The sequence below is a fragment of the Neofelis nebulosa genome, chromosome 12, assembly GCF_028018385.1.
Source record: "Neofelis nebulosa isolate mNeoNeb1 chromosome 12, mNeoNeb1.pri, whole genome shotgun sequence".
In the NCBI taxonomy this organism is placed as follows: Eukaryota; Metazoa; Chordata; class Mammalia; order Carnivora; family Felidae; genus Neofelis; species Neofelis nebulosa.
The window spans coordinates 52,701,441-52,725,702 of NC_080793.1; the positions used below are offsets into that span (position 1 = coordinate 52,701,441).

Consider the following 24,262-nt stretch of genomic DNA (forward strand, 5'->3'; position numbering starts at 1 on the left):
GAGCCTGGAGCCTGCTTCAGATTCTGTGTCTCCCTCTCTCTGCCCCTCCCCCACTCGTACTCTGTCTCTCTGTCTCTCTCTCTCTCTCAAAAATGAATATAAATTTTTTTTAATTTTAAAAAAATTAAAAATTGCCATGCCATAGCATAATAAAAGAAACCACATTTTTATAACCAGGACAAAGAGTGGCTGAAGAATAATGATGACAGCCCTTTGCACAGAGGATAGTAACATGCGAGGATCCCTCTTCACCAAAAAGGATGTAATGGAGTCAGCACTGCACCCAAAATCGGACTGGAATTCATGACCCTGAGAACCAGTCACATGCTCTTCTGACTGAGCCAGCCAGGCACCCAGCAATGAACTCTTTTGAGTAACATTTAACTTAGGTATCAAGATAAATTTCCCAGCATAAAGTTACTGAACATTAAAAGAATTTTGATGAGAATGAATGATGCAAGTTTACAGAATCTATTTACAGAACATTTAAGGTCACATTATTCTATGTATAACTGAATGATACAGTGGGCTTTGTAATAGAGTTTAAGATTGTGGGTTCTGGACCCAAGATCACCTAGATTTGAATTCTACCATCTTTAAACAATATTCTAAGCCTCAATACTTGATCTATAAAACAATAAGGAATAATAATAATATACCATATAGGGTTGGTGTGAGACTTAGTGACACAAAAGGCATTTTCCCAGTTGCTAATACACAATAAGCTCAATAAATGTTCACCACTATTACTATATGGTTGCTGGATATGACTTGCATTGTGCCTCAGCCTATATCATGTGTTTCTAAAATGTGTGTAAATGGAAACACAGATTCTCCTTGGCTTATCATAAAATCTTATATTGTTTGTTTATGATTGTGCTCCAACTAGATGGCCTTTCTACTTGTCTTCTTAGTTTCTCCATATTTTACCACTTTAGAACTATTTACTCACCCAAATAGTTAAAAATTAAGTGGACTAGAATATTTAAATTAAGACAGAAAAATATGCCTGCAAAGTTTGAAAATACTCTTACTTTCAAGTAAGAATCTATGATTTTTAAACTGCATTATCCAAAGTGGTATATCATTGCACACAACTCCTTAAGGTTCAACAATTTAACATTTACTGATCATCTCTCATGTGGCCACAGGTCCCCTTCAAACTTCATGATGTCCTGTGCATTCTCAACATTTAATAACTTAAATGAGGCTTTTTTATGTATGAACTAAGAGTAAACTGTAAAGCATTAATATGATGTTACTAGCTTTTTCATAAAAGGAATGGTTTCCTAGGCCTGGGTGTGAGGTGTGTGTGTGTGTGTGTGTGTGTGTGTGTGTGTGTCTGCATATTCCATACTCTCTAATGAATACTAATGGTCTGAACTGACAACAAAGAAATGTTTATTGCACCTTTATTTACAATAGTAAAAAATTTAAACAACATACATGATCAACACTGGAAATATGGTTAAATATATTGCTATTCCCAAAATAGTTATATGTCATGATATTGTTTTAATATAATGTGAAATAAAAGATATTAGTGTATCCACAGATATGTTAAAATGCACTTTAAAAGACTGAAAGGAAATATTCAAAATGTTAAACAGCATTTGCCTCTGGGAGATGGAATTATAAAAGGTTTTGTCTGTGTTTTGATGGGTAATTATTTACACATAGACTACCAAAGAAAAATTAAATGTAGTATCTACTAACTTCAGGCAAAATTCACAAAATATAAATAAATTAAGAACTTATGAATTGAGTGTAGGTGAGTATACTAATGAAAACTTTATGAATGAACAATTATAATTATCTAAAATAACTTTAAAATTAAAATACCACAAAGAGAATTAAAATTTCAGAATGAGTATCAAGTAAAAAATCAGTTAAGTTTCCTATACAGCACCTCTAAGAAGTAACTTTTGAGGAACAAGTTGGAAGAAACAGGAATTCAAAGTGGAGAAAAGAAAAAAAAAGTAGAGAAAAGAGAGTACAATAAATAGACTAAATAGGGAAATTAAGCCAGATCTTTAGCATCAGATGTCAGTTTGCTCCTTTTTCCTGCCTCTATATTATTCATAAGCACAATATATTCCCATTAAACCTCTCATTATCTAGAATGATTCTTGGAGCATTGTCATAATCCTGGGGAAACATGCATAAGGTTTCAAAATTCTCCAAATTAGAGTTTGATAAACTCTACTTCTCCCAATTTGGTAAAGACATTAACTAGGGAATTTATGACTTAAGGTAGATTTCATATAAGAAGAATTATAAGAAATTAAATTGCTTCACTGATGTCTTCTTATCTTCTCAGAATAAATATCACATATATCACTTCATCAAAGGAAGTCTCTTATCCCTAAACATAGGAAAAGGTCCAAGCTATGTACTTCTGCTATTACAACATACATTACTTACATCATACATACATACAACATCATCTTACTCCTGCTACTCAATTATCAGTGATCAACTAGATTTTAAGCTGTAAGAAGTGAAGAATAAAGGTAGTAAAAAGGTTACCTATGCAGACATCAGGGGGAAGAGCTTTCAGGAAGAGGATGCAAATGCAAAGAACTTGAGGTTGAAGAATACTTGGATGTTCAAGGGAAAAAAACAGAATTAAGTGTGGCTGCAGTGGAGAGATTAAGGAGAAGAGATTGCAAAAATGAGATCAGAGAGGTAATGAAGAGCCAGATCATGTACAGTCTCCCAGGTTATAGCAAGAACTTGGAGTTTTATTTTTCATGAGACAGGAAACCAATGGATGGAGGTAAAGGAAGGAAGGACTTACTAAGTTTTAGCAAGAACATCCTGACATCTGTGTTGATAATGGACTCAAAGGGGATAAGGTCAGGAGGAAAGAAATAAAGTGAGAAACTATTCCAAGAATTCATGTGAAACCTGATAGTGGTTTGGACAGAATGGTGACAACAGGGGTAGTAAAAGTAGTAGAATTTCAGACATGTATTGAAGGCAAAGCAGACAATAGCTTAGTTTGAAGGTGTGAAATCTGAGATGCTTATTAGGCACACAAGTTAAAAAATGTTAAGCACACAATTAGATATACTCTTTCCTAGTGGCGCCTGGTGGCTCAGCTAGCTGGTTAAATGTCTGACTTGATTTTGCCTCGGGTCATGATCTCACAGTTGTGAGATCAAGCCCTGCATTGGGCTCCACACTGGGCTCCTCACTGGGCATGGAGCCTGCTTAAGATTCTCTCTTTGCCTCTCCCTCTGCCCCCTCCCTCGCTCATACTTGGGCACATGAGCACTCATGCTTGCTCGCTCTCAAAAAAAAAAAAAATATATATATATATATGTGTGTGTGTATATATGTATATATGTGTATATGTGTGTCTGTATATATATATATATAGATAGATAGATATACATATATAGATATATATGTATGTATATCTTTCCTAAAGTTCACACAAGACATCCAGAGTAGATAATCAAATGTGGGAGTCATCATATGGACAATTATGATTTTGAAAGCCTAGGAGACTGGATAAAATCACGTAGGGTGTGAATTTAAACACAGGAAAAAAAAGACATCCTATAATTAGGGCCTGGGACATTTTAACATTTAGACAACATGGAGACTAGGAAAAGATGTGAAAGAAACAGAAAAGGAACAGCTAGAATTGAAGGAAGAAAACTATACAACCGTAGTGCACTGCAAGTCAGCAGAGGGGGTGGGGGAAAGAAGGTATTTCAAGGAACAGCGAGTCATCAACTAAGACATATGTTGCTGATACATTAAATGAGGATTGATATATGATCACTGAATTGAGCAATGTGGTGGTCACAAGTAATTCTGAGAGGAGAAATTTTAGAAGAGTGAATGAAAGGGGTAAAAACTTGACTGGAGTTGGTTCAAGAGAGAACAAGAGAGGTGAACTTCAAGAAAACTTAAGTTTTTCAAGGAATACTGCTGGAAAAGGAAAAGGAAGAGAAGGAAGGAATATATATATAGTGGGGGTCAATACATGTTTTTTATTGTTTGTTTTGTTCTTTTCCCCAGATCAGAGACATCACAGCCTGTTTATATGTGGTTAGGAATGGTCCAGTAAGGAAATGATGCTATAGAAGAGATGGGGAACATCTCCTTCTATGAGAAAGTTGGTAACAACAAAAAGTTGGAGAGGAAGACCGTAATAATCATCAAATTATAAATCCACACTATATATGTTCATGCTGGAGGACAAAGAGGAGCAGGAGGAGAGCCAGAACCCTATGTATTGTCGTGGAAATACATCCAATGCACATTTTTGAAAATGACAAGTTAAAGAACAGTAAGTGTAAGTTAATAAATATTAAAATTATAACATGCCTCGATTTGTGATTATGTGTGTATGTACACACACATCTAATATCTAATGCATGAAAAGGGTCTGGAATGACTACTCAGATGATTATCCCTGGGGACAGATGAAATGAATTGGGGTGAGTGGAAGGGTATTCGAGTCTGTTAGACTAGCAGTATCAGGACTTCTATACTATTATTTCTGTTTCTTATAATAATGTATTCTTGTAATGTTTGTATAATTAACAAAGAAAATAATTTTAAAATATTCTGTTCTCCTAGAGAAATTCTCAGATACATTCAAATATTAAGAGTGGTTACTTCTGGGGCAAGAGCTTCAGGTAGGCAGACAGAATACTTTATATTTTCATTTCATACACTTCTGTATTATTTAAGAATTTATCACAAGCATCTAATACTTTGGTAATAATTATTTTAATTTAAAATGTTTAAGTATTCAATTGTGTGAAATGATTCAGAATCTACAAAAGTTCTCAAGTAGGTTATAAAAGAGATGGTTGCTCTATGTAGGGATCGCTAAAGAAAATCAGCCAAAAAGTAGAATTAAGGCTGAAACATTTTGTCTTAAATTTTTAGTCAAGCAACTAAAAAAATTCTTAGAACACAAGATTGAAAAATGAAATAGCCAAGGAAACACTGCTTTTTTCCTCTTTACCAAGTTCTTTCTTGCTGAGAGTAGAAAGAGTAAAAGAAGTATTACCATATAAGAGAAAAGGGTTATGAGGTTATTACCAAGCAACCTTAAAGATGTATTTGAATATAAATTGCCATGGGTGGGGGGCTTTTAAGCAAAAATTAAGAAAGAAAAAGAAATATTTGAGGCAAATATACAAGTGAAAAGGATGAAAAAATTAAAGTTACTAATAAGATCCAATTTTCCAAGTCATTTTAGTAATGAAGCCTGGTTTGGAGGCAAAAGCAAAATAGGCAATCCCACCATACAGAACAAAAAGAGGAAGCAGCTCTATTCCAAGTGGAGAGAACAGGCGCTACCCTTCCCTCCTTATCATCTGCATCCTGAGGGAAACTCTAGAGGAACACAGAATACAGATTGAAAACCACTGTTCCAAAGCATTATTTAAAAATAAGTGCTTAACGTTTACTTAATAGTTATTTACTATTACTACTAACATAAAAATGTTAATTATAGGTATTGGATTTTCATGGTCCTTTTTTAGAAGAGGGAGTTAAATAGAAAACAACAACACAGATTGCACTATTTAACCACTCTAAGCCTTGGCTGCCTCAACTATTAAAAAGGAATAAAATCAATCTTATGAGATTGACCTATACAGAAACCAAATTATTTCTATAAATAACTTGGTACACTGCACAAAACATAAAGAATTCAATAAAGGTGGTTTTTTTAATTACTAGCCATAATTATTGTTGCTGAGTCAGTCAGCATGCCTAAATAGCTGGGTAAGCCTTCTTAAGTGGTTCCTAAAACAACTGTAAAGTAAAATGACTACTTAAAAGAAGCAGACAAAAAAGAGAAACATCCTTGGAAAATACTGACCCTGAAGCCTTCCTCAGCATACCCATTTGTGTCTGTGCAGATTTGCCAATGAAACAATGCACAATTCTATAATGAAAGACTGCTTTAGGTCATAAACTATAATCATAACAGAGGAGTGATTTCTCATAATAGAAGGCTGAGAAATTCCATTCCCCAAATCCTTTCTGGTTTGGGGGCTACAGTCACAGTATGTTTCATAGTAGATATTGAAATTCCAATTTATAAAAACAATATCCTACAGAGTAAATTTGCATCTATATCTTAAATGTTTCAGCTTTAACAGCCATATAGAAAAGTCACAAAATTTTAAATATTACCAAATTGAGCTGTATTTCATTTTTAATTTTGAAGAAACATATGTAAAAGGGAGTAGTAATAAAGAAATGTTGAAATCTGAAAAAAAATTGAATTCTATATATTTGTATAAGTGCATCCATATACATTTACACTTTTATGACAGAATAGAAGCATACTTTTTGATATGATATGCTTTCGGCTGTGTGGACGTCTTCCTGATTCCTCAGTACTTTCTGTGTGTCCATGTTCAGAACCTGGAGCTGCTGGATCAGCTCCGCTTGCTGTGCTGTGTGTGCACTGTTCTGTTTGTATAGGTTCTGCAGCTCCTGCAACTCCTTCCTGTGCAAAGCGAGCCATAAACAGGGACAAGCATGAATAAAGACCATCTCAGTTAAATAACTGTGTTCATCTAAGTTATAGATCGTCTTCCAGTTTTTTTATCTATTATTTTTACTGCAGGCAAACATATTAATGAAAGAAATAACATATAAAGTATTTAATATTTATCACATACACCTAGAAAGTATTGATAGAACTACTATGACTTTCAAAGCCAAATACTTATCAATTTTCTTTTATAGCTTGATAGTAATAAAAACCTTGGATATACAGACATAGCACCACCTTCTTATTGAAATTAAGTTACACTTCAGTTCCAAGAATTGATAAGTACTGATGCCAACAATAGTTATCAGTTTTGAATACAGGGTAAGTCAGACTTTCATTGCATATTATACAGAACTTCAGATGCATTAAAAGGAATCCCAAAAGGCAAATTAAATTTCAAACCAAAGTTTCTTAAAGCACCACTAGTTTGCAACCTCAGAGATCTGGGTGGGGATTCCTGTGACTCTTCTAATCCAGACTGAAGGAAAAGATAAGGCAAAAAAAAAAAAAAAAAAAAAAAAAAGGTAGAAGGAAGGAGAGCAACACAAGGTGAAAACAGTGATTCCAACCAATCCTGGGTGCAACTGGTAAGGAGGAGAACAAATGAACTGGTAGTGGTAGTAATGAAGGCACTAAGGGTCCAGGAAAACCCTACTTCCTGGTATAGGGGTTGCCAGAGTTCCATGGTAGGGAATCCCATGTGAAACAGATCACATAAAATTGGAACATATTTTGTATATTCAATTTGAAGAGAAAAATATTTATAGAAATACATTTCACAGAACAACACATTATAATATGTATTCTGGAGACTGTATTTTTTAATGGAACTTTTTTAAAACTATAACCTCAAACTAAAAATTAATTTCTATAAGGTAAGTCTTTTACATATCTTAAAAGGAGATAGGTAAACAGTTGTTGAAGATGATAAATATTAATATGGGAGAAATGAGCTCTATTTTTAGAAGTTTGGAATATCGTTTTCCAAATAGCACAACAATCCCTCCATCCATACAGATACATGAACATACACTGTCTGTCTCAGTCCTTTCAGGCCGCTATCACAAAATATCATACATTGGGTAGTTTACAGACAACAGAAACTTATTTCTCATAGTTGTGGAGTCTGGAAGTCAGGGATCAGAGTGCCCAGTCAGGGCTCTCTTCTGGGTCAGAGACTTCTTGTATCCTCACAAGGTAGACAGACATTCGGCAGCTCGGGGAGGTCTCTTTTAGAAGAACACTTTTCCCATTCATGACGGCTCTATCCTCATGACCTAAACATCCCCCAAAACCCCTCCTCCTAATGCCATCACATTAGGTGTTAGGATTCCAACATATTATTTTGGGTGGACACATTCAGACTATAGCATCATCTTTTTGTAACTTATTTTAAAAAACTATTTATTTAAAAAAACTAAAACCTGCAGTAAATAACAGTCCAAAAATGAGAGAGGAGAGAGAAGAGAATCAATAATGGCGCAATGCCTGCAGGACATACAATGCTCACATGAGGAGGGGAAGAGAGACCCATAGTAAGAATGCTTGCTGAGTACTGCCGTTTCCAGAATAATACTGGTAAAAATTATCAAATAAGATAGGCAATAGATGTATAATAAAATTCTCTCTCAGTATATAGTCAAGATATATGTTTGGAAACCCAAGTAAATGTTGCATTTAGAACGGGGACATAATGAGGAGAAAACATACCATCTTTCAGTGCAATGTGAAACACAGCAAATTTACTTCTCTTCCAATGCTAGAAATATTTGTTATTTCTTAAAGAGAAGATCAGTAGCTGGCTTGCATTTAAGGGTCATGTGGAACAAAATATATGTATCTTTAGTCAGAAAAAAACATACTCAAGAATAGGGAAATGCTCACACTATGAGGCACCTGAGGATTAAAAATCAACTAAGGGAATAGCATACCCCTGTCTCTCATACCATGCTATGTCCTAGGCATACTCCCAGTAAGTGGAATGGAAGCATAATCTTACACTATCGAGATAAGTTTCTTTCTCTTCTTTCTACTTGAAAAGTAGATGCAATGGGATGTACACCATTGTTGCAAATACGAAATGTGGAATTTGATTAGTATCAAAGTAAGCAATAAAGCTTACAAAAGGCACACGTCTGGACCACTAGCAAACACTTAATTTGTCTAGATCTTTCCTCGTTTGAAAACAAGTAAAGAAAAACAAACTGGACTTACTAAAAAAGGGGAGTACTAAGAATTAAGAAAAAAGAAAGTTTATTGTACATACTCGGAGGAAAAGTATACCTCTGAGTAGAAATTACTAAAGGAATTAGAAGGAAGGTCTAGAAAATGTATAAAAAAGAAATCATCACACTTCACTGAATTATCAATAGAAAGACAAGATGTAAAGATGATCTTAATAAAGCCTCTGTGAAGGTAGGAACTTTTTTGTTCACTACTACAAACAGAGCACCTAAGGTAATTCCTGTCCCTTATTGTAGTTGTTGGTGTATTATATACATCTTATGCATATTTCCAGATTCAGTCTATACCTGCCTCTTAGACTCTCATTCCCTTGCTCTGTCTCAGCCTATTAACTGCTACTTAAGCCTATGAAATTTATACAGCTCATCTGGCTCCACTGCTTGAAGTCAACCAGCTGCACGCCTAGCGTGTGTGTCTCCTTGTACCATTTCCAGATTAGGATAAAATGCTACAACACAGGCATGGTATATGCAGCAAACTTTTATCAATGTAAGACAAAACACAAGAAGAAAACAGACAGGTAACTTGTTTTCTTTTTCCATCCGATGGATTGCTCTAGAGCATCGTTTCTCTCCACAGCCTGTTCAGAATCACCCTGGGTAGCAAATTCAGTGCACCTGCTATCTCTTCATGGTTCATCACAAAGCAGTAGCCAGCACAATAGTGCATTTCCTTGAATTACTCTTTATCCTTGCCTCCTCATTCTTCTCTCTCTTTCTCTCACTCACTTACCCCTGAAATTCAATCTCCTAAGTAAGCAATCAGGACTTAATCCTTCCCTCATGCTCTGTTTGCTAGGATATATGGGATAAGACAGTTGTTGAATGGATGAAATGAAAAGGATAACATAAAGAGATATTGTTAAAAAGGAAAGATACCCTAATAACATCAAAATGCATAATTACAGTTATAAGGAAAATAAAAGCTATGGAAAATAAAGTTAATTGGTAGGTTCAAACTTGAGAATTTCCTGTAGACACAGATAAAAAGGAGTCAAGGAAAGTATGAGAGACTTGAGACAGCTCTGAGAACCGACAACATTTCCTCAAGAAAAATGTCAAGTGCTGTTAAAAATACTGGATTCCTGAAAGATAAATCCGGTGATTTTTTAGTTACAGTGATGCTATCTAAGGGATTGAGTGGGCCATGGGATAAATTAGGAATATCCCTGTGGAGATCAAGTTTGATACCAAAGACTGACAGAGGGTTTCCGGCAGCTTCTCTAGGTTATTCTGCAGTTAAAAAAAATCTGGATGGTTTATAAAAACAAAGATTTACTGCTTGCTCACATTACATGTGGCTTTCCTCTATCTTAAGACTCAAACTGCAGCAGCAGACTATATTAGGAATATACTATTCTGGTGGCAGAGGACGAAAAGCAAAGGCAAATCAAGCAATGCTTCTTTTAAACATTAGGACATGGCATATATTACTTTCACTCTTGTCTCACAGGCCAAAATAAGTCACATGGCTAAATACGAGGACACTGGGGGAGAAAGCATACTCTAGCAACAGGGAAGGCCCTATTAAAAAAGAGCCCCTGGCGACTGGGTGGCTCAGTCGGTTGAGCGTCCGACTTCAGCTCAGGTCATGATCTCACAGTTTGTGGGTTCGAGCCCTGCATGGGGCTCTGTGCTGACAGCTTGGAACCTGGAGCCTGCTTCAGATTCTGTGTCTCCCTCTCTCTCTGCCCCTCCCCCACTCATGCTCTGTCTCTGTCTCTCAAAAATAAATAAAAATGTTAAAAAAAATTTTTTTTAAATAAGCCCCTGATGTTGGGATGAGCACTGGGTGTTGTATGGAAACCAATTTGACAATAAATTATATTTAAAAAGAAAAATAAATAAATAAATAAAAATGAGCCCCTGAGGTGAATCAAAATAGAGTGAAGGAATGAACACATCAAAAGTAAAAAGTTAGGTGATGAGCACTGAAGCAAAATACAGAACTAATCCTAAACATCTTTGGTCACTTTGGTTACAAGTGTCATATATCTCAAGTTGCAAAATCAGGAGTTAAAATGGTTGAATGTATGTTCTACTTTCCAAAGTTTACACAGCAGGTCTCAAAATGAACTAAAGATGAAATGTGGATTAAAAAAATACATAATGAGATTGACCTCCAAAGTTTTTCATGCCATTTCCTTCTTAGCTTTAGAGTCAGTGCTTTTTATAGAGAAAGGTTTAATAATTCCCTCAATTTCATATCAATGTCTCATTGTTCCATCATATTATAAAAAGCTGAAGTTATTACTTATTAAAAGGACACGTTCAGTATAGTCCCTTTTATCTAAAAATTTCTATCCACCTAATGTTCAATCTATAAATATAAATTGAGAAAAATCTAGAATGATTCTCACAAAATTTTAATGGCTTTTACTTGTCTGGAGTTGTATTTTAAGTGTAGTATTTTTCCTCTATCTTCTTTGTACTTTTCTATACTTCATGTGCTATTTTTTCTTTTTATTATTATTTTTAATATAATTTATGCATGAATTATTTTTAATAATTCACATGTATCATTATCCTAAATGATTATATACTTGTTTTGTTGATAATAAAAATGTAAACAAAAATAAAGAACAGCAATATTAATTTCAGAAGAATTAGAATCCAAGGCAAAATATTTACATGCAAAAAAGTAAAAGTGAAATTCACAGTAAAAACAAAAGAACTGTGAACACTTTACCCACCAAATCATAGCACATCAAAACATGTACAGCAAAAAACTATAAGCAATGAAAGGAAAATCAGTTGTAAACTACAGGGGAAGGAAATATCCCATTTAAAATAGTAACAAAAACATGAAATAGCTAGGAATAAATTTAACAAGAAATGTCAAAACTCATTAGAAACTTAAAACAAATTTCTAAGGATACAAAGGTACTGAAACAAATGGAATGGCATACCACCCTCTGGGACAGGAAGACTGGCATCATAAAGATGTCAATTCTCAGGCTTACTTGTAAATTTGATGCTCTAATGAAATACCAAACAAGAAATATGCAAGTTTATTCTAAAGTTTATACCAAAAACTTAATAAGCAATAAATGTCCAGGAAAAGAGCAGTAATGGAGAATGTACCATATATTCTCCAATGTTCATCATGTCTTCCTACTCTCTAATACTCTAGCCTAAGAGGCCAACCTCTACAGACTGCATTACACTGGCTCCTTGTCCTCGGCCTCTGACTGAATTTGATCAGTTAGAAGTGCTGGCTGGTGATTAGAGAGGGTAAAGGAGACAAAATTGTGTCAAGGTATTTCTTTCCCTGGCTCCCACTATGCTGAACCACAGTCGGCAGTGTCTCTGTTCCCCTGTCTAAAGACACATCTGTTAGGCAAACTCTCTCCAGGACAGACTTTTCACAAGATCTGGTTTGAGCTTCTCTCCTTGCTCCTTCTGGTCTGGAGGTAGTAATGGTTTTCTGTTGTTGATAATCTGCATTATTCTAAATCTCAGTACCTATTTGGAAAGAATTGACATCTTTATCATATTGAACCTTCTAAACCATGAACTTTGTGTATCCCTATTAGACCCTTTATTTGTGTCAGTAATGTTTTCCACTTTTCTGCACAGAGGTAACACACAGCTTTCATTACACATATGCTTCATATATTTAGTCATATTATAAATGATATTATTTCTATATATTAAGTCCACTTCCTAAATTTTTGCTGAAATAAAAGTGCAGTTGAATTTTATTCACTAACATTGCCATCTACCAAGTGTACTAAATAAACCCACTTATTAATTTGAAAAGTGTTTCTGTAAGTTATTTTGAGTTTTCTATGCAAATTAATTATATTATAGGCAAATAATTTGGTCTTTTCCCATCAAGTCCATTTCTTAGGTCTTTAGTTTTTATTCTTTTTTTTTTTTAATTTTTTTTTCAATGTTTTTTATTTATTTTTGGGACAGAGAGAGACAGAGCATGAACAGGGGAGGGGCAGAGAGAGAGGGAGACACAGAATCGGAAACAGGCTCCAGGCTCCGAGCCATCAGCCCAGAGCCTGACGCGGGGCTCGAACTCACGGACCGCGAGATCATGACCTGGCTGAAGTCGGACGCTTTAACCGACTGTGCCACCCAGGCGCCCCTAGTTTTTATTCTTAATACTTAATATGTCTGACTATATGTGGGATATTAATTTGAAACACTGTGGATATAATTTGAGGACAGAATTGTTGTATCATCTTACAGAGATAATTTACACTTGCTTCTGCTAAGGGTCTGGGAACACTAGCAATCCAGGTGTATCAACCAATCCAATTTCAGGATTCTGACTTTGACATTTCTTTTTTTTTTTTTTAATATTTATTTCTTTTTGAGAGAGAGAGAGGGAGACAGAGACAGAGCATGAGCATGAGCAGGGGAGGACAGAGCAGGAGGGTCAGAGGGAGAGGGAGACCCAGACAGAATCTGAAGCAGGCTCCAGGCTCTGAGCTGTCAGCACAGAGCCCAATGGGGCATCTGAACCCATGAACCGTGAGATCATGATCTGAGCTGAAGTTGGGTGCTTAACCAACTGAGCTACCCAGGTGCCCCTAACTTTGACATTTCTAATCCAAATTATGACTGCACTATCTTGACTTTTATTTTTTTATTTTTTGTAGGAGATTCACAAGTAATTTCTAAGAAAAATTCCCAACTCATTTAAGCCTATGTCCCTGTAATTTAGCCCACTATCCATATAGCCATTTAGTCCACCCTCCATGTAATTATAGAATCATTAGCTATTTAGTCAAAACTTTTGGTTAGGAAACCTAACTGGCTAGCACTTTATGCAAGTTCTAGTTATAAATTTGGATGCTCTGTATGCATTATAAGCATGTACCTTATTATATAAGTACTGATATTTATTTATACTCTAATTCAGGATAAAAATCATTTGAGGTTGAGTTCACAACAATGTTTCATATCATAGTGAGTGACATGAATATTCAATACATATACAAATAATTATGAATTCTAAAGACATAAACCCATAAAGAAATATAGCTTGGACAACTCTGTCATACATCAATAAAGAAAAGTATATCCAAATAAGAAAGTGCCTAGAACGTTTTCCCCACAATTATGGCTTTGTGCATCTTTTGTGCAATATACAGATTCAGTAAAGTGATACTGGTATATCATAATCACCACCACCCCCCTCTAAGAAATAAAAATCGTAAAGGAAAGGAGACACATAATACACCCAACTTATTCAGACAACTCAGGAAAAATACTACAGAAATCTCAACTACAACCCTATAATGAGGGTTTGAGTCATAGTCCTCTGCTCCAAACTTCCAACTCCACCTCTATAAGCCCTTACAGTCAAGCTCTTAAAATTACACATGGTCCTTTCTTTTACCATAGTGTAATAAAATGCCCATCTGTGGATATTACTGCCTTATTTACTGTAGCTTATAGCTCTTGCAATACACTAAATTCAAGTATACAAAGGGGCAAAATTTAGTAGAAAATGTAATTATTCAAATGCCATGCACTTAACACTACACTGCATCCTAGATTATGTCCCATGTTCCATCCGAATCATACTCTAAAAGGGAAAGGTCATCATTGGAATATTTTGTGCAGTTATCAGTGCTACATTTTAAGAAAAATATTGATGATACAGATACTGATGATATGGAACACATTCAGAAATGCAACCCCAAACAGTGTAACATCTACAAAGTATATAACATGAAAAATTGTGAGAAATAAGAGTTAAACAATGAAAAGATAAAGTTATTGATAAAGATATCTTCTATTATTTCAAGATCTATGCAATAGAATAGAGATTAGATTGTCTCTGAGGTTTTCTAAATAAGGATTCAAGATAAATGGGTGGATATTGTAAAAAAAATCAAACTTTAACTCAACTGAACAATGTTCAATTTTAACAATATAAACTGAAAAGAACAGTCTTGAAAAGTAACGAGAAACTTATCAACTAAAAGTGTCAAGCAAAGACCAAAAGGTATATTATCTTATTGAGAAGAAGACAGGAATAAATGACAATTTTAAGATTTCTTACAAATCTAAGATTCTAGGGGCGCCTGGGTGGCTCAGTCGGTTGAGCGTCCGACTTCAGCTCAGGTCATGATTTCACGGTTTGTGGGTTCAAGCCCAGCATCAGGCTCTGTGCTGACTGCTTGCTCAGAGCCTGGAGCCTGCTTCAGATTCTGTCTCCTTCTCTCTCTGCCCCTCCCCTGCTCACGCTTTGTCTCACTCTGTTTCTCAAAAATAAATAAAATGTAAAAAAAAAAAAATTAAAAATCTAAGATTCTATAACTATGTAAAATTACTTTTCTGATTTCATCAAATTACAGGCTTCAAAAATAATTACACCATGAATAGATAAGCCAATCAATCTATCACCTATAAATGTTATACTTTTCCTCAACCCTATTAATAAGACTTTTAAATTGTAACACAATGAATTTTTGCTTAGGTAATAAATTTATATATATATATATATATATACATATATATATATACACACACATATATATACATATGTATATGTATATATACATGTGTACATATATATACATATGTATATATATGTGTGTGTATATATATATATATGTATATATACATATATATATATATATATATTAAGTGCTACCTAATTAAAACTTCTGCCCTGATAGATATATAGAGAGATATCTTGTAATATACAAAATATATGTAAAAATATACAAATATGTATTGAATATAAATATATAATATATAAATACATATTTACATATCAGGTTTAACCACACAATATTATTATACATAACAGAAATACATAGTGTTTATATATAATATTACATATGTAAATAGTTTATGTGTGTGTGCATATATATATATATACACATATATATGTATGCACATATATACACAGTAGTACCACCAGAGGATGAAATTGTTCATAAAGGTATATGAAAAACTTTGTAAGATTACTTTAAAAAATTTTTTTAACGTTAATTCATTTTTGAGAGATAGAGAGAGAGCGTGAGTGGGAGAGGGGCAGAGAGAGAGGGAGACACAGCATCAGAAGCAGGCTCCAGGCTCCAAGCTGTCAGCACAGAGCCCAATGCAGGGCTCAAACCCACAAACCATGATATCATGACCTGAGCCGAAGTTAGCCGCTTAACGGACTGAGCCACACAGGTGCCACAACTTTGTATGATTACTTTAATTAGTTTAAGTAAAAATGTACATACATACACACATGTATATAATGTAGGCATGTGTATACATAGATAACATATATATGTGATATGCATGCATATATACCTACATATTTATGACTTATTCTAATATCATTTTCTGATAAAGGTAAATGAAATAATAGGTAGTTTAAAATCTTTCAAAACACTTGAAAACATATTTTTCAAGGAATCCTACTTTCTGAATAGCACTACAAAATTAACTATTTTGATATAGAAAGAATATCTCATAAACTAAATCTATGTAGAACATAATAAAATAAAAAGTCAAAATTGGATTTCTCATATATTTCCCATTATAAATAACAATAATGAATATCATATAATACCCAGCTGGGAATTTTAGAAGGAAACAATGAATGAATGCATTATGCTTATTAAAAATGGAAACAAAACCACTCTTTAAGAATGCTCTTCCGGGGCGCCTGGGTGGCGCAGTCGGTTAAGCGGCCGACTTCAGCCAGGTCACGATCTCGCGGTCCGTGAGTTTGAGCCCCGCGTCGGGCTCTGTGCTGACAGCTCGGAGCCTGGAGCCTGTTTCCGATTCTGTGTCTCCCTCTCTCTCTGCCCCTCCCCCGTTCATGCTCTGTCTCTCTCTGTCCCAAAAATAAATAAAAAACGTTGAAAAAAAAAATTAAAAAAAAAAAAAAGAATGCTCTTCCCAATCCTGTGCAACCCTTGATTCTCTCAGTTAACGATTCCAAGTTCGGTATTTAAAATCCAGATTGTTTCAGGGCGCCTGGGTGGCTCAGTTGGTTGAGCGTCCGACTTTGGCTCAGGTCACGATCTCGCGGTCCGTGAGTTTGAGCCCTGCGTCAGGCTCTGGGCTGATGGCTCAGAGCCTGGAGCCTGCTTCCAATTCTGTGTCTCCCTCTCTCTCTGCCCCTCCCCTGTTCATGCTCTGTCTCTGTCTCAAAAATAAATAAATGTTAAAAAAAAAATTAAAAAAAATAAAATCCAGATCGTTTCAATATACAAACATATGTCTTCATAGAAGACCTATTGTTGTCATTTTAGAGTGTTAATAATAAACATATATGTTGCCATTCTGAATAACTAATGACAGTGCTATTACATTTGAAATTGAATATACTTGCCTGACAAGGGTAATATCCATATCCTTCTGGATAAGTTCAGTCTGTTTATTATTCAACTGTAATGACACAGCATTATATTTACTCTGTGATACTTCAATTTCTTTTCTTGCTTCAATTAAATCGTCTTCAAAGGCCTAAAATCAGAGCACTTATATCATAATCAAACATAATAAGTATCAAATAAGAAATGAAGTATATTATATTCAACTAATCTAAAAAATTACAGTAAAAAATTGGTAATGTTTTTAATTTTTTTTTGTTTTCACTTAACTAAAAAAATATTTAGTACAAACAATAACTTTCATACCAGTTGTAATTTACTTTTTCCAGAAAATGAAAAAGTATCATAGTGCCTTGGTACAAAAACTAAGAATGTGAAGCAATTAAATTTGAAAATCAAAGTAGAAATGTACTTATTGAAATTATAGTAAGGAAATTATTGTATAGTGAAAAAGCTATTATTGTGTAAGGAAATTATTGTATAGTGAAAGTATATATGAATAAAAAAATTAGTTCATTTACTTAAATTGTAGCCAGGACAAATGGCAGATATTTCATTATTTCCTCTATTTTAAATGTACACACATTGGGAAAAAAAGGGACAGAACTGTAAAAAATATCAACATAATTGTATAATATTTGAAATTCAGATCATGTTCAGTTTTCCTGATTACACTCTGAGTACTTCTTAAATTTCCATTTATTACAAAAAACAGCAATGAGAGAGAGAGAAAGAGAGAGAGGGAGGGAGGGAGGGATGGAGGGAGGGAGGGAGGGAGAGAGGGAGGGAGGGAGGGAGGGAGAAAGAAAAAAGAAAGATCACTGGCATGGATATGAGAAAGCAGAAATCTTTGTGCGCTACTGGTGGGACTATAAATGATGTAATCTGTATGGTCGGCTGGGAGGGTAATGAACTGCTCAAAACATTAACAAGGTATCTAGTATATAATCCAGCAATATTTCTTGGTATATAAATTCAAAAGAATAGAAAGCAGGATCTTGAAGACGTATTGGCATACCCATGTTTATACCAGCACTGTTTATAACAACCAAGAGTTAGAACCACCCATATGCCAGATATATAAATTTAAAATTAGATTTAAAAATTTAAGTATTTAAAAAATGAAACAATTTTAAAAATCAAAAATAGATATTAAAAATATTTTACATTTTACAATGAGGATGGGGTAGTGAGGAATCAGTATCCAAAACTACTCTACTATACAATTTTAAATGTCCATGTTTCAACAAAAATTACAACATGTAAAAAGAGGAAAGTGTCATCCATACATAGAGGAGAAGAAGCAGTCAATAAAAAATTACTAAAGAAAACCATGCTTCAAAAACATGACAAAGTCTCACCTAATAAAAAACACCATAAAGTGATATAGGTTATTTTTAAACATCCAAGTGGAATTTCTGATGCTAAAAAGCAAAACAACCAAAATGAAGAGCATCAAAAAGTTCACAAGAGGAGCTGAATATTCAATAGGAGATGGCAAAAATAAGAAAAACTTGAAGATAAATCAAGAAAAAAGAATAACAATAGTCAATAGCCCCAGAAAAATGTGGAACACTATTAAATGCACCAACAGAGCATAATGAAACTACCAGAAGGAGAGGTAAGAGAATAAAGAAACAGAAAAAATATTCAAAGAGGGGCGCCTGGGTGGCGCAGTCGGTTAAGCGTCCGACTTCAGCCAGGTCACGATCTCGCGGTCCGTGAGTTCGAGCCCCGCGTCAGGCTCTGGGCTGATGGCTCGGAGCCTGGAGCCTGTTTCCCATTCTGTGTCTCCCTCTCTCTCTGCCCCTCCCCCGTTCATGCTCTGTCTCTCTCTGTCCCAAAAAATAAATAAAAAACATTGAAAAAAAAAAATTTAAAAAAAAAAAGAAAAAAAAAAAAAAAAAAGAAAAAATATTCAAAGAAATAATGACTGAAAACTACCAAACAATCATGAAAAAAATTAATGTAACATCCAAGAAGCACAAAACCTCCATGGACTGTACATGCAGAAATCCACAGACATATCATAGTAAAAATACTGACAGCCAAAACCAAGAAAAAATCTTAGAAACCATAAGAGAAAAACCACTCCTCATTTTCAAGAGACCTCAGTAAGATTAACAACTGACTCTTCTTCAGAAACAATAGATGTCAGAGACAGTGAGATAACATATTCAAAGTGCTCAAACGAAAAAAAAACTGCTAACACAGAATCATATATATAGTAAAACTATCATTTCAAAATGAAGGTGACAACAGGCGTCTGGGTGGCTCAGTCAGTTAAGTGTCCAACTTCAGCTCAGGTCATGATTTTGTGGTTTGCAAGTTTGAACCCTGCATTGGGCTCTGTGCTGACAGTTTGGACCCTGGAATCTGCTTCAGATTTTGTGTCTCCCTCTCTCTGACCCTCCCCCACTCATGCTCTGTCTCTCTCTTTCAAAAATAAATAATCATAAAAAAATTTTTTTAATTAAAAAAAAATGAAGGTGACAAGTGACATCAAGAAAATGGCAGAGTAGGCAGCTCCAAGCACTCTTGCCCTGGCAGAAATATGAAAAAACAAGCAGAAACTCTCAGAACTAATGTTAGAAAAATAACATTCAAATATTTACAGCAACCAAAAAAACGCTGAGCCAAAAATAAAAGCAACTTAAAAATAACACAAAAGATTTATGGAGTTTTCATTTGCCCTTCTCCACATTGTCTCCAGTAAGTTGACCACTTTAAAGCCTGGGAATCTTAAAGCAGTTATATTCTTAGAATGACAGTAGTTCCGAGTAGGAGATACTGGTCCTTGGTTCAGAAGGAAGCAGAACAGACTTCACTAGCAAATACTATGTGTATCTAATTTATCTGAGGGCTACCTGAAGGAATGATGCAAAGTGATTATGTCTAGTTTAACCTACCTGGTAACACAGACTGAAAAATAGGATATGGCTCAAATATACCACAAGGTAAACTAACAAAACACAGATGTGTACAGTAAAAGATTATTGGTTCAGATACACAACAGAATGCCCAAGGCATGGAAGCAAAAGCTGTGGGAGATTCTTTGAGACATTAAGACATTCAAAAATACCCATTCATCTTGGAAAGTTTAGAAAACCACACATAGGCTCAGAGAAAGATGCATGCTCAGAAAAGACTAGAAAAGACAGAAAAGTCTTTGATTAAGACCCAAAGTTTCACCCTGGGCTGACCTCTGAGCTCAGTGCAATGGATAAGTATTGAAAGACTTTCTCAGTATGGAGTCAATACAAAGACTGGGAGAGGGATTTGTTTTGTGGCTGTGGATGTGTGTACTGTGTTTGTTTGGGTTTTTCCTTTTCCTTGTGTTCTGTTTGTTTTGGCTCCTGGCATCAAGGAAACCTGTGACACCACATGAGGTGAACAAAAGCTTAAGGATAGAAACCTCAGTGAGCTTACACAACAAGGAACAGACTCTTAGAAATACAGATTTGAAGATTACCTAAATAACCTTTGACAGTTAAAAAAGCAAAACACTTCAATAAGGGATAGAATCTGGCTTCCAGAGTTACCACATTATCATACTCAAATGCTCCACTTTCAACAACAACAAAACATCACAAGGCATACAAGAAAAACGAGGTAAGAATGGCCTAAACAAAGGAACATATAAATTAACACAAACCATTCCTGACGAACCCCAGATATCAGATTTACAAGGCAAAAACTTTAAAATATCTTAAATATACTAAGGAAAAAAACATGAAAAAAAATCTACAGTAAACCAGGAAAACAATGTATAAACCAAAAGAATATTAGTAAAGAAAAAAAATTATTAAAAGGAAGTAAACATAAATGCTGGAATGAAAAAGTAAATAACAAAAATGAATCATTCTCCAGAGTGCCCAACAACAGACACAGAGCAGGTTGAAGAAAGAATCAGCAAATTAGATGATGAAACAAGGAAAATTATTGAATCTGAGCAGCAGAAAGAACATGAAGAACAGTGAACAGAACCTATGAAAACTGTGGACACCATTAACAAGAAAGACATTCACATTATGGGAGTCTCAGAAAGCAAAGAGACAAGAGGAAGCAGAAATAACATGTTAAGAAAAAATGGCCATAAACTTCCCAATTTTGATGAAATACATGCACCACAAATCCAAAGGCCAGCCACAACAAACTCCAAGAATGATCAAGAGAAAAGAGACCCACACTGAGATAAATTATTATCAATCTTTTGGAATTCAGCTCCCCAAAAAAGAATCTTGAAAGTAAGAGAGAGTGGCTTGTCACATTTTAGAGATCCTTTTTTTAAACGTTTACTTATGTATTTTTGAGCGAGTGAGCGAGCGAGAGAGAGAGCACAAGCAGGGAAGGGACAGAGAGAGTGGGGGAGACACAGAATCCAACGCAGATTCCAGGGTCTGAGCTGTCAGGACAGAGCCGAAAACAGAGCTCACACTCAAGAACTGCGAGATCATGACGAGAGCTGAAGTCAGATGCTTAACCGACTAAGCCACCCAGGTGCCCCAAAAAAGACTCACTTTAAATAAGTCAGTCAGAGAAAGATAAATGTCATACAATTTCATTCAAATGTAAAATTTAAGGGACAAAAACATGAACAAGGGAAAAAAAAAGACAAAAAAACCAGACACTTTTGGAGAACAAATTGATGGTGACCATAGATGGGGATGGGTGAAACAGGTGAAGGGATTAAGAGGATACTTATCATGATGAGCACTGAGTAATGTACAGAATTTCTGAATCACTATATTGTACAGGTCAAACTAATACAATACTGGATGTTAATTATACTGGAATTGAAAAAAAAGAGAGACACTGATTTCAGATACAAAGACACAAATAGACTGAAAATGAAAGAATGGAAAAGATATTCTCTGAAAATAATAACCGAAAAGAGCTGGAACAGATAAAATAATACCAAACAAAATATACTTTATGTCAAAAACTGTCACAAAAGGGAAAAGAGAGCTTATATATTGATTAAAGAGTCAATTCATCAGGAAGATATAATAACTATAAATGTACACGTACCAAACAACCAAGCCCTTAAATATATAAACAATTATAGAATTGAAGGGAGAAATACAGTTTTATAATAATAGCTGAAGAATTCAATACTCCACTTTAAATAATCAATACAACATTTAGACAGAAGGTCAACAAGGATGAAGAGGGCTGAAGAACACTATAAACTAAGTAGTCCTAATAAATGTATATGGAATACTTTACTCCAAAATAGCAGATTATATATTTTTCTCAAGTACACATGGAATATCTGCCGTATCAGGCCAAATGTTAGGACATAAAACAATGCTTAATCAATTTAAAAACATTACAATTATACAAAGTACCTTGTCCAACCATAGCGGATTGGAGTTAAAAGTCACTAAAAGAAGAAAAACCAAAAGACAAATTTAATATGTGGAAATTAGACAAACTAATCATAAACAACAAATAGGTGAAAGAAGAGATCACAAGAGAATTAGAAAATATTCAGAGATGAATGAAAACAACGCATAAATACTAATAATTACAAGATGCAGCAAAGGTAGTACTGGGGGAAATTTATAGCTCTAAATACCAACATTAAAAAAGAAAACATACCTCAAATTAAGAATCTAATTTTACACATTGAAGAAATAGAAAACAAATTAAAATAGCAAAGTAAAACCAAAGAGAATAGAAAGGAAATGATAAAGATTAATATGGAAAGTTTTTAAAAAGGGGCTAGCAAAACAATAATCAATTAAAGCAAAATTTGACTCTTTGTAAATAGCAACAAAATTAACAAACCTTTAGGGGAGCCTAGGTGGCTCAGTCCGTTAAGCATCCAACTTGGGCTCAGGTCATGATCTTATGGTTCAGTTCATGAGTTTGAGCCCTGCATGGGGCTCTGTGCTGACAGCTCAGAGCCTGGAGCCTGTTTCAGATTCTGTCTCCCTCTCTCTCTGCCCCTCCCCCACTCTGCGTCTCTCTCAAAAATAAACATTAAAAAAAATTAACAAACCTTTAGTTAGAATGACAAACAAAAAAGAGAAAAGGTGTAAGTAACTAAAATCAAAAATGAAAGTAAGGACACTAGTACAGAAATAAAAAAAGGATTATTAGAGAATACTGTAAGCAATTGTACATCAGCAAATTGGATAACCTACGTACGTAGAAAGACACAGATCACCTAAACTAACTCAAGAAGAAATAGAAAATCTCAACAGACCTATGATAACTGAAAAGGTTTATTAATCAGTTATCAAAACTACCCAAAATAAAAAATTCTAGTACCAGATGGCTTTAACTGGTGAACCAAGTATTTTTTTTTAAATGAATACCCATTCTTTTCGAACTCTTCCAAAACTTATGAGGAGAAAATATTTTCTAATTTATTCTACAAGGCCAGTAGATGCCAAAGATCTGACTTGATACCAAAGGCAAAAATATCCCAGCAATGTAAAGTTGGTTTAACATCCAAAATTCAAGTAATATATCATACCAACAGAATAAAAAACAAAAACCACAATATTATTTCAATAGATACAGAAAAAGCATTCACCAGAATCCAACACCTCTTCATGATAAAAGACAAAAACATTCAACAACTACGAACCAAAAGAAACTTCCTCAATCTGATAAAGTTTATCAACAAAACTTCAGAGCAAACATCAATTATCATACTTAACGGCGAAAGAGTGGTTCCTTTACCAATGAGATATGGAACAAGACATAGATGTCTACTCTTTTATTTCTATTCAACTTTATATGAGAGATTCTAGCAGGGTAATGAATGGGCAATCAAATGAGATAAAAGGCACCAGATTGGAAAAGAAGAAGTAAAATTATCTCTGCTTATAAATGACATAATCTTGTGGTGCTGGGGAGCTATGTTTATAGCAGCACTCTCAACAATAGCCAAATTATGGAAAGAGCCTAAATGTCCATCAACTGATGAATGGATAAAGAAATTGTGGTTTATATACACAATGGAATATTACGTGGCAATGAGAAAAAATGAAATATGGCCTTTTGTAGCAACATGGATGGAACTGGAGAGTGTGATGCTAAGTGAAATAAGCCATACAGAGAAAGACAGATACCATATGGTTTCACTCTTATGTGGATCCTGAGAAACGTAACAGAAACCCATGGGGGAGGGGAAGGGAAAAAAAAAAAAAAAA

General features: G+C 34.6%; 1 protein-coding gene across 4 annotated transcripts in view; it reads right to left on the minus strand.

The window, feature by feature from the left end:
- CNTLN (centlein) overlaps window positions 1–24,262 on the minus strand; it is a 315,313-nt gene that overhangs the window by 186,127 nt on the left and 104,924 nt on the right. For 2 of the 4 annotated variants that reach the window (XR_009251688.1, XM_058695263.1), the window contains exons 6-7: window positions 17,093–17,226; window positions 6,331–6,493 (exon numbers count right to left, since the gene is read on the minus strand). Coding sequence is in view for 3 of the 4 variants with exons in the window: in XM_058695263.1 (XP_058551246.1) it covers window positions 6,331–6,493; window positions 17,093–17,226 (297 nt within the window). In the remaining variant the exon portion in view is untranslated. Of the gene's footprint in view, window positions 1–6,330; window positions 6,494–17,088; window positions 17,227–24,262 lie in introns of all 4 variants that reach the window. The other 2 variants (XM_058695264.1, XM_058695262.1) reach the window with 1 other exon arrangement.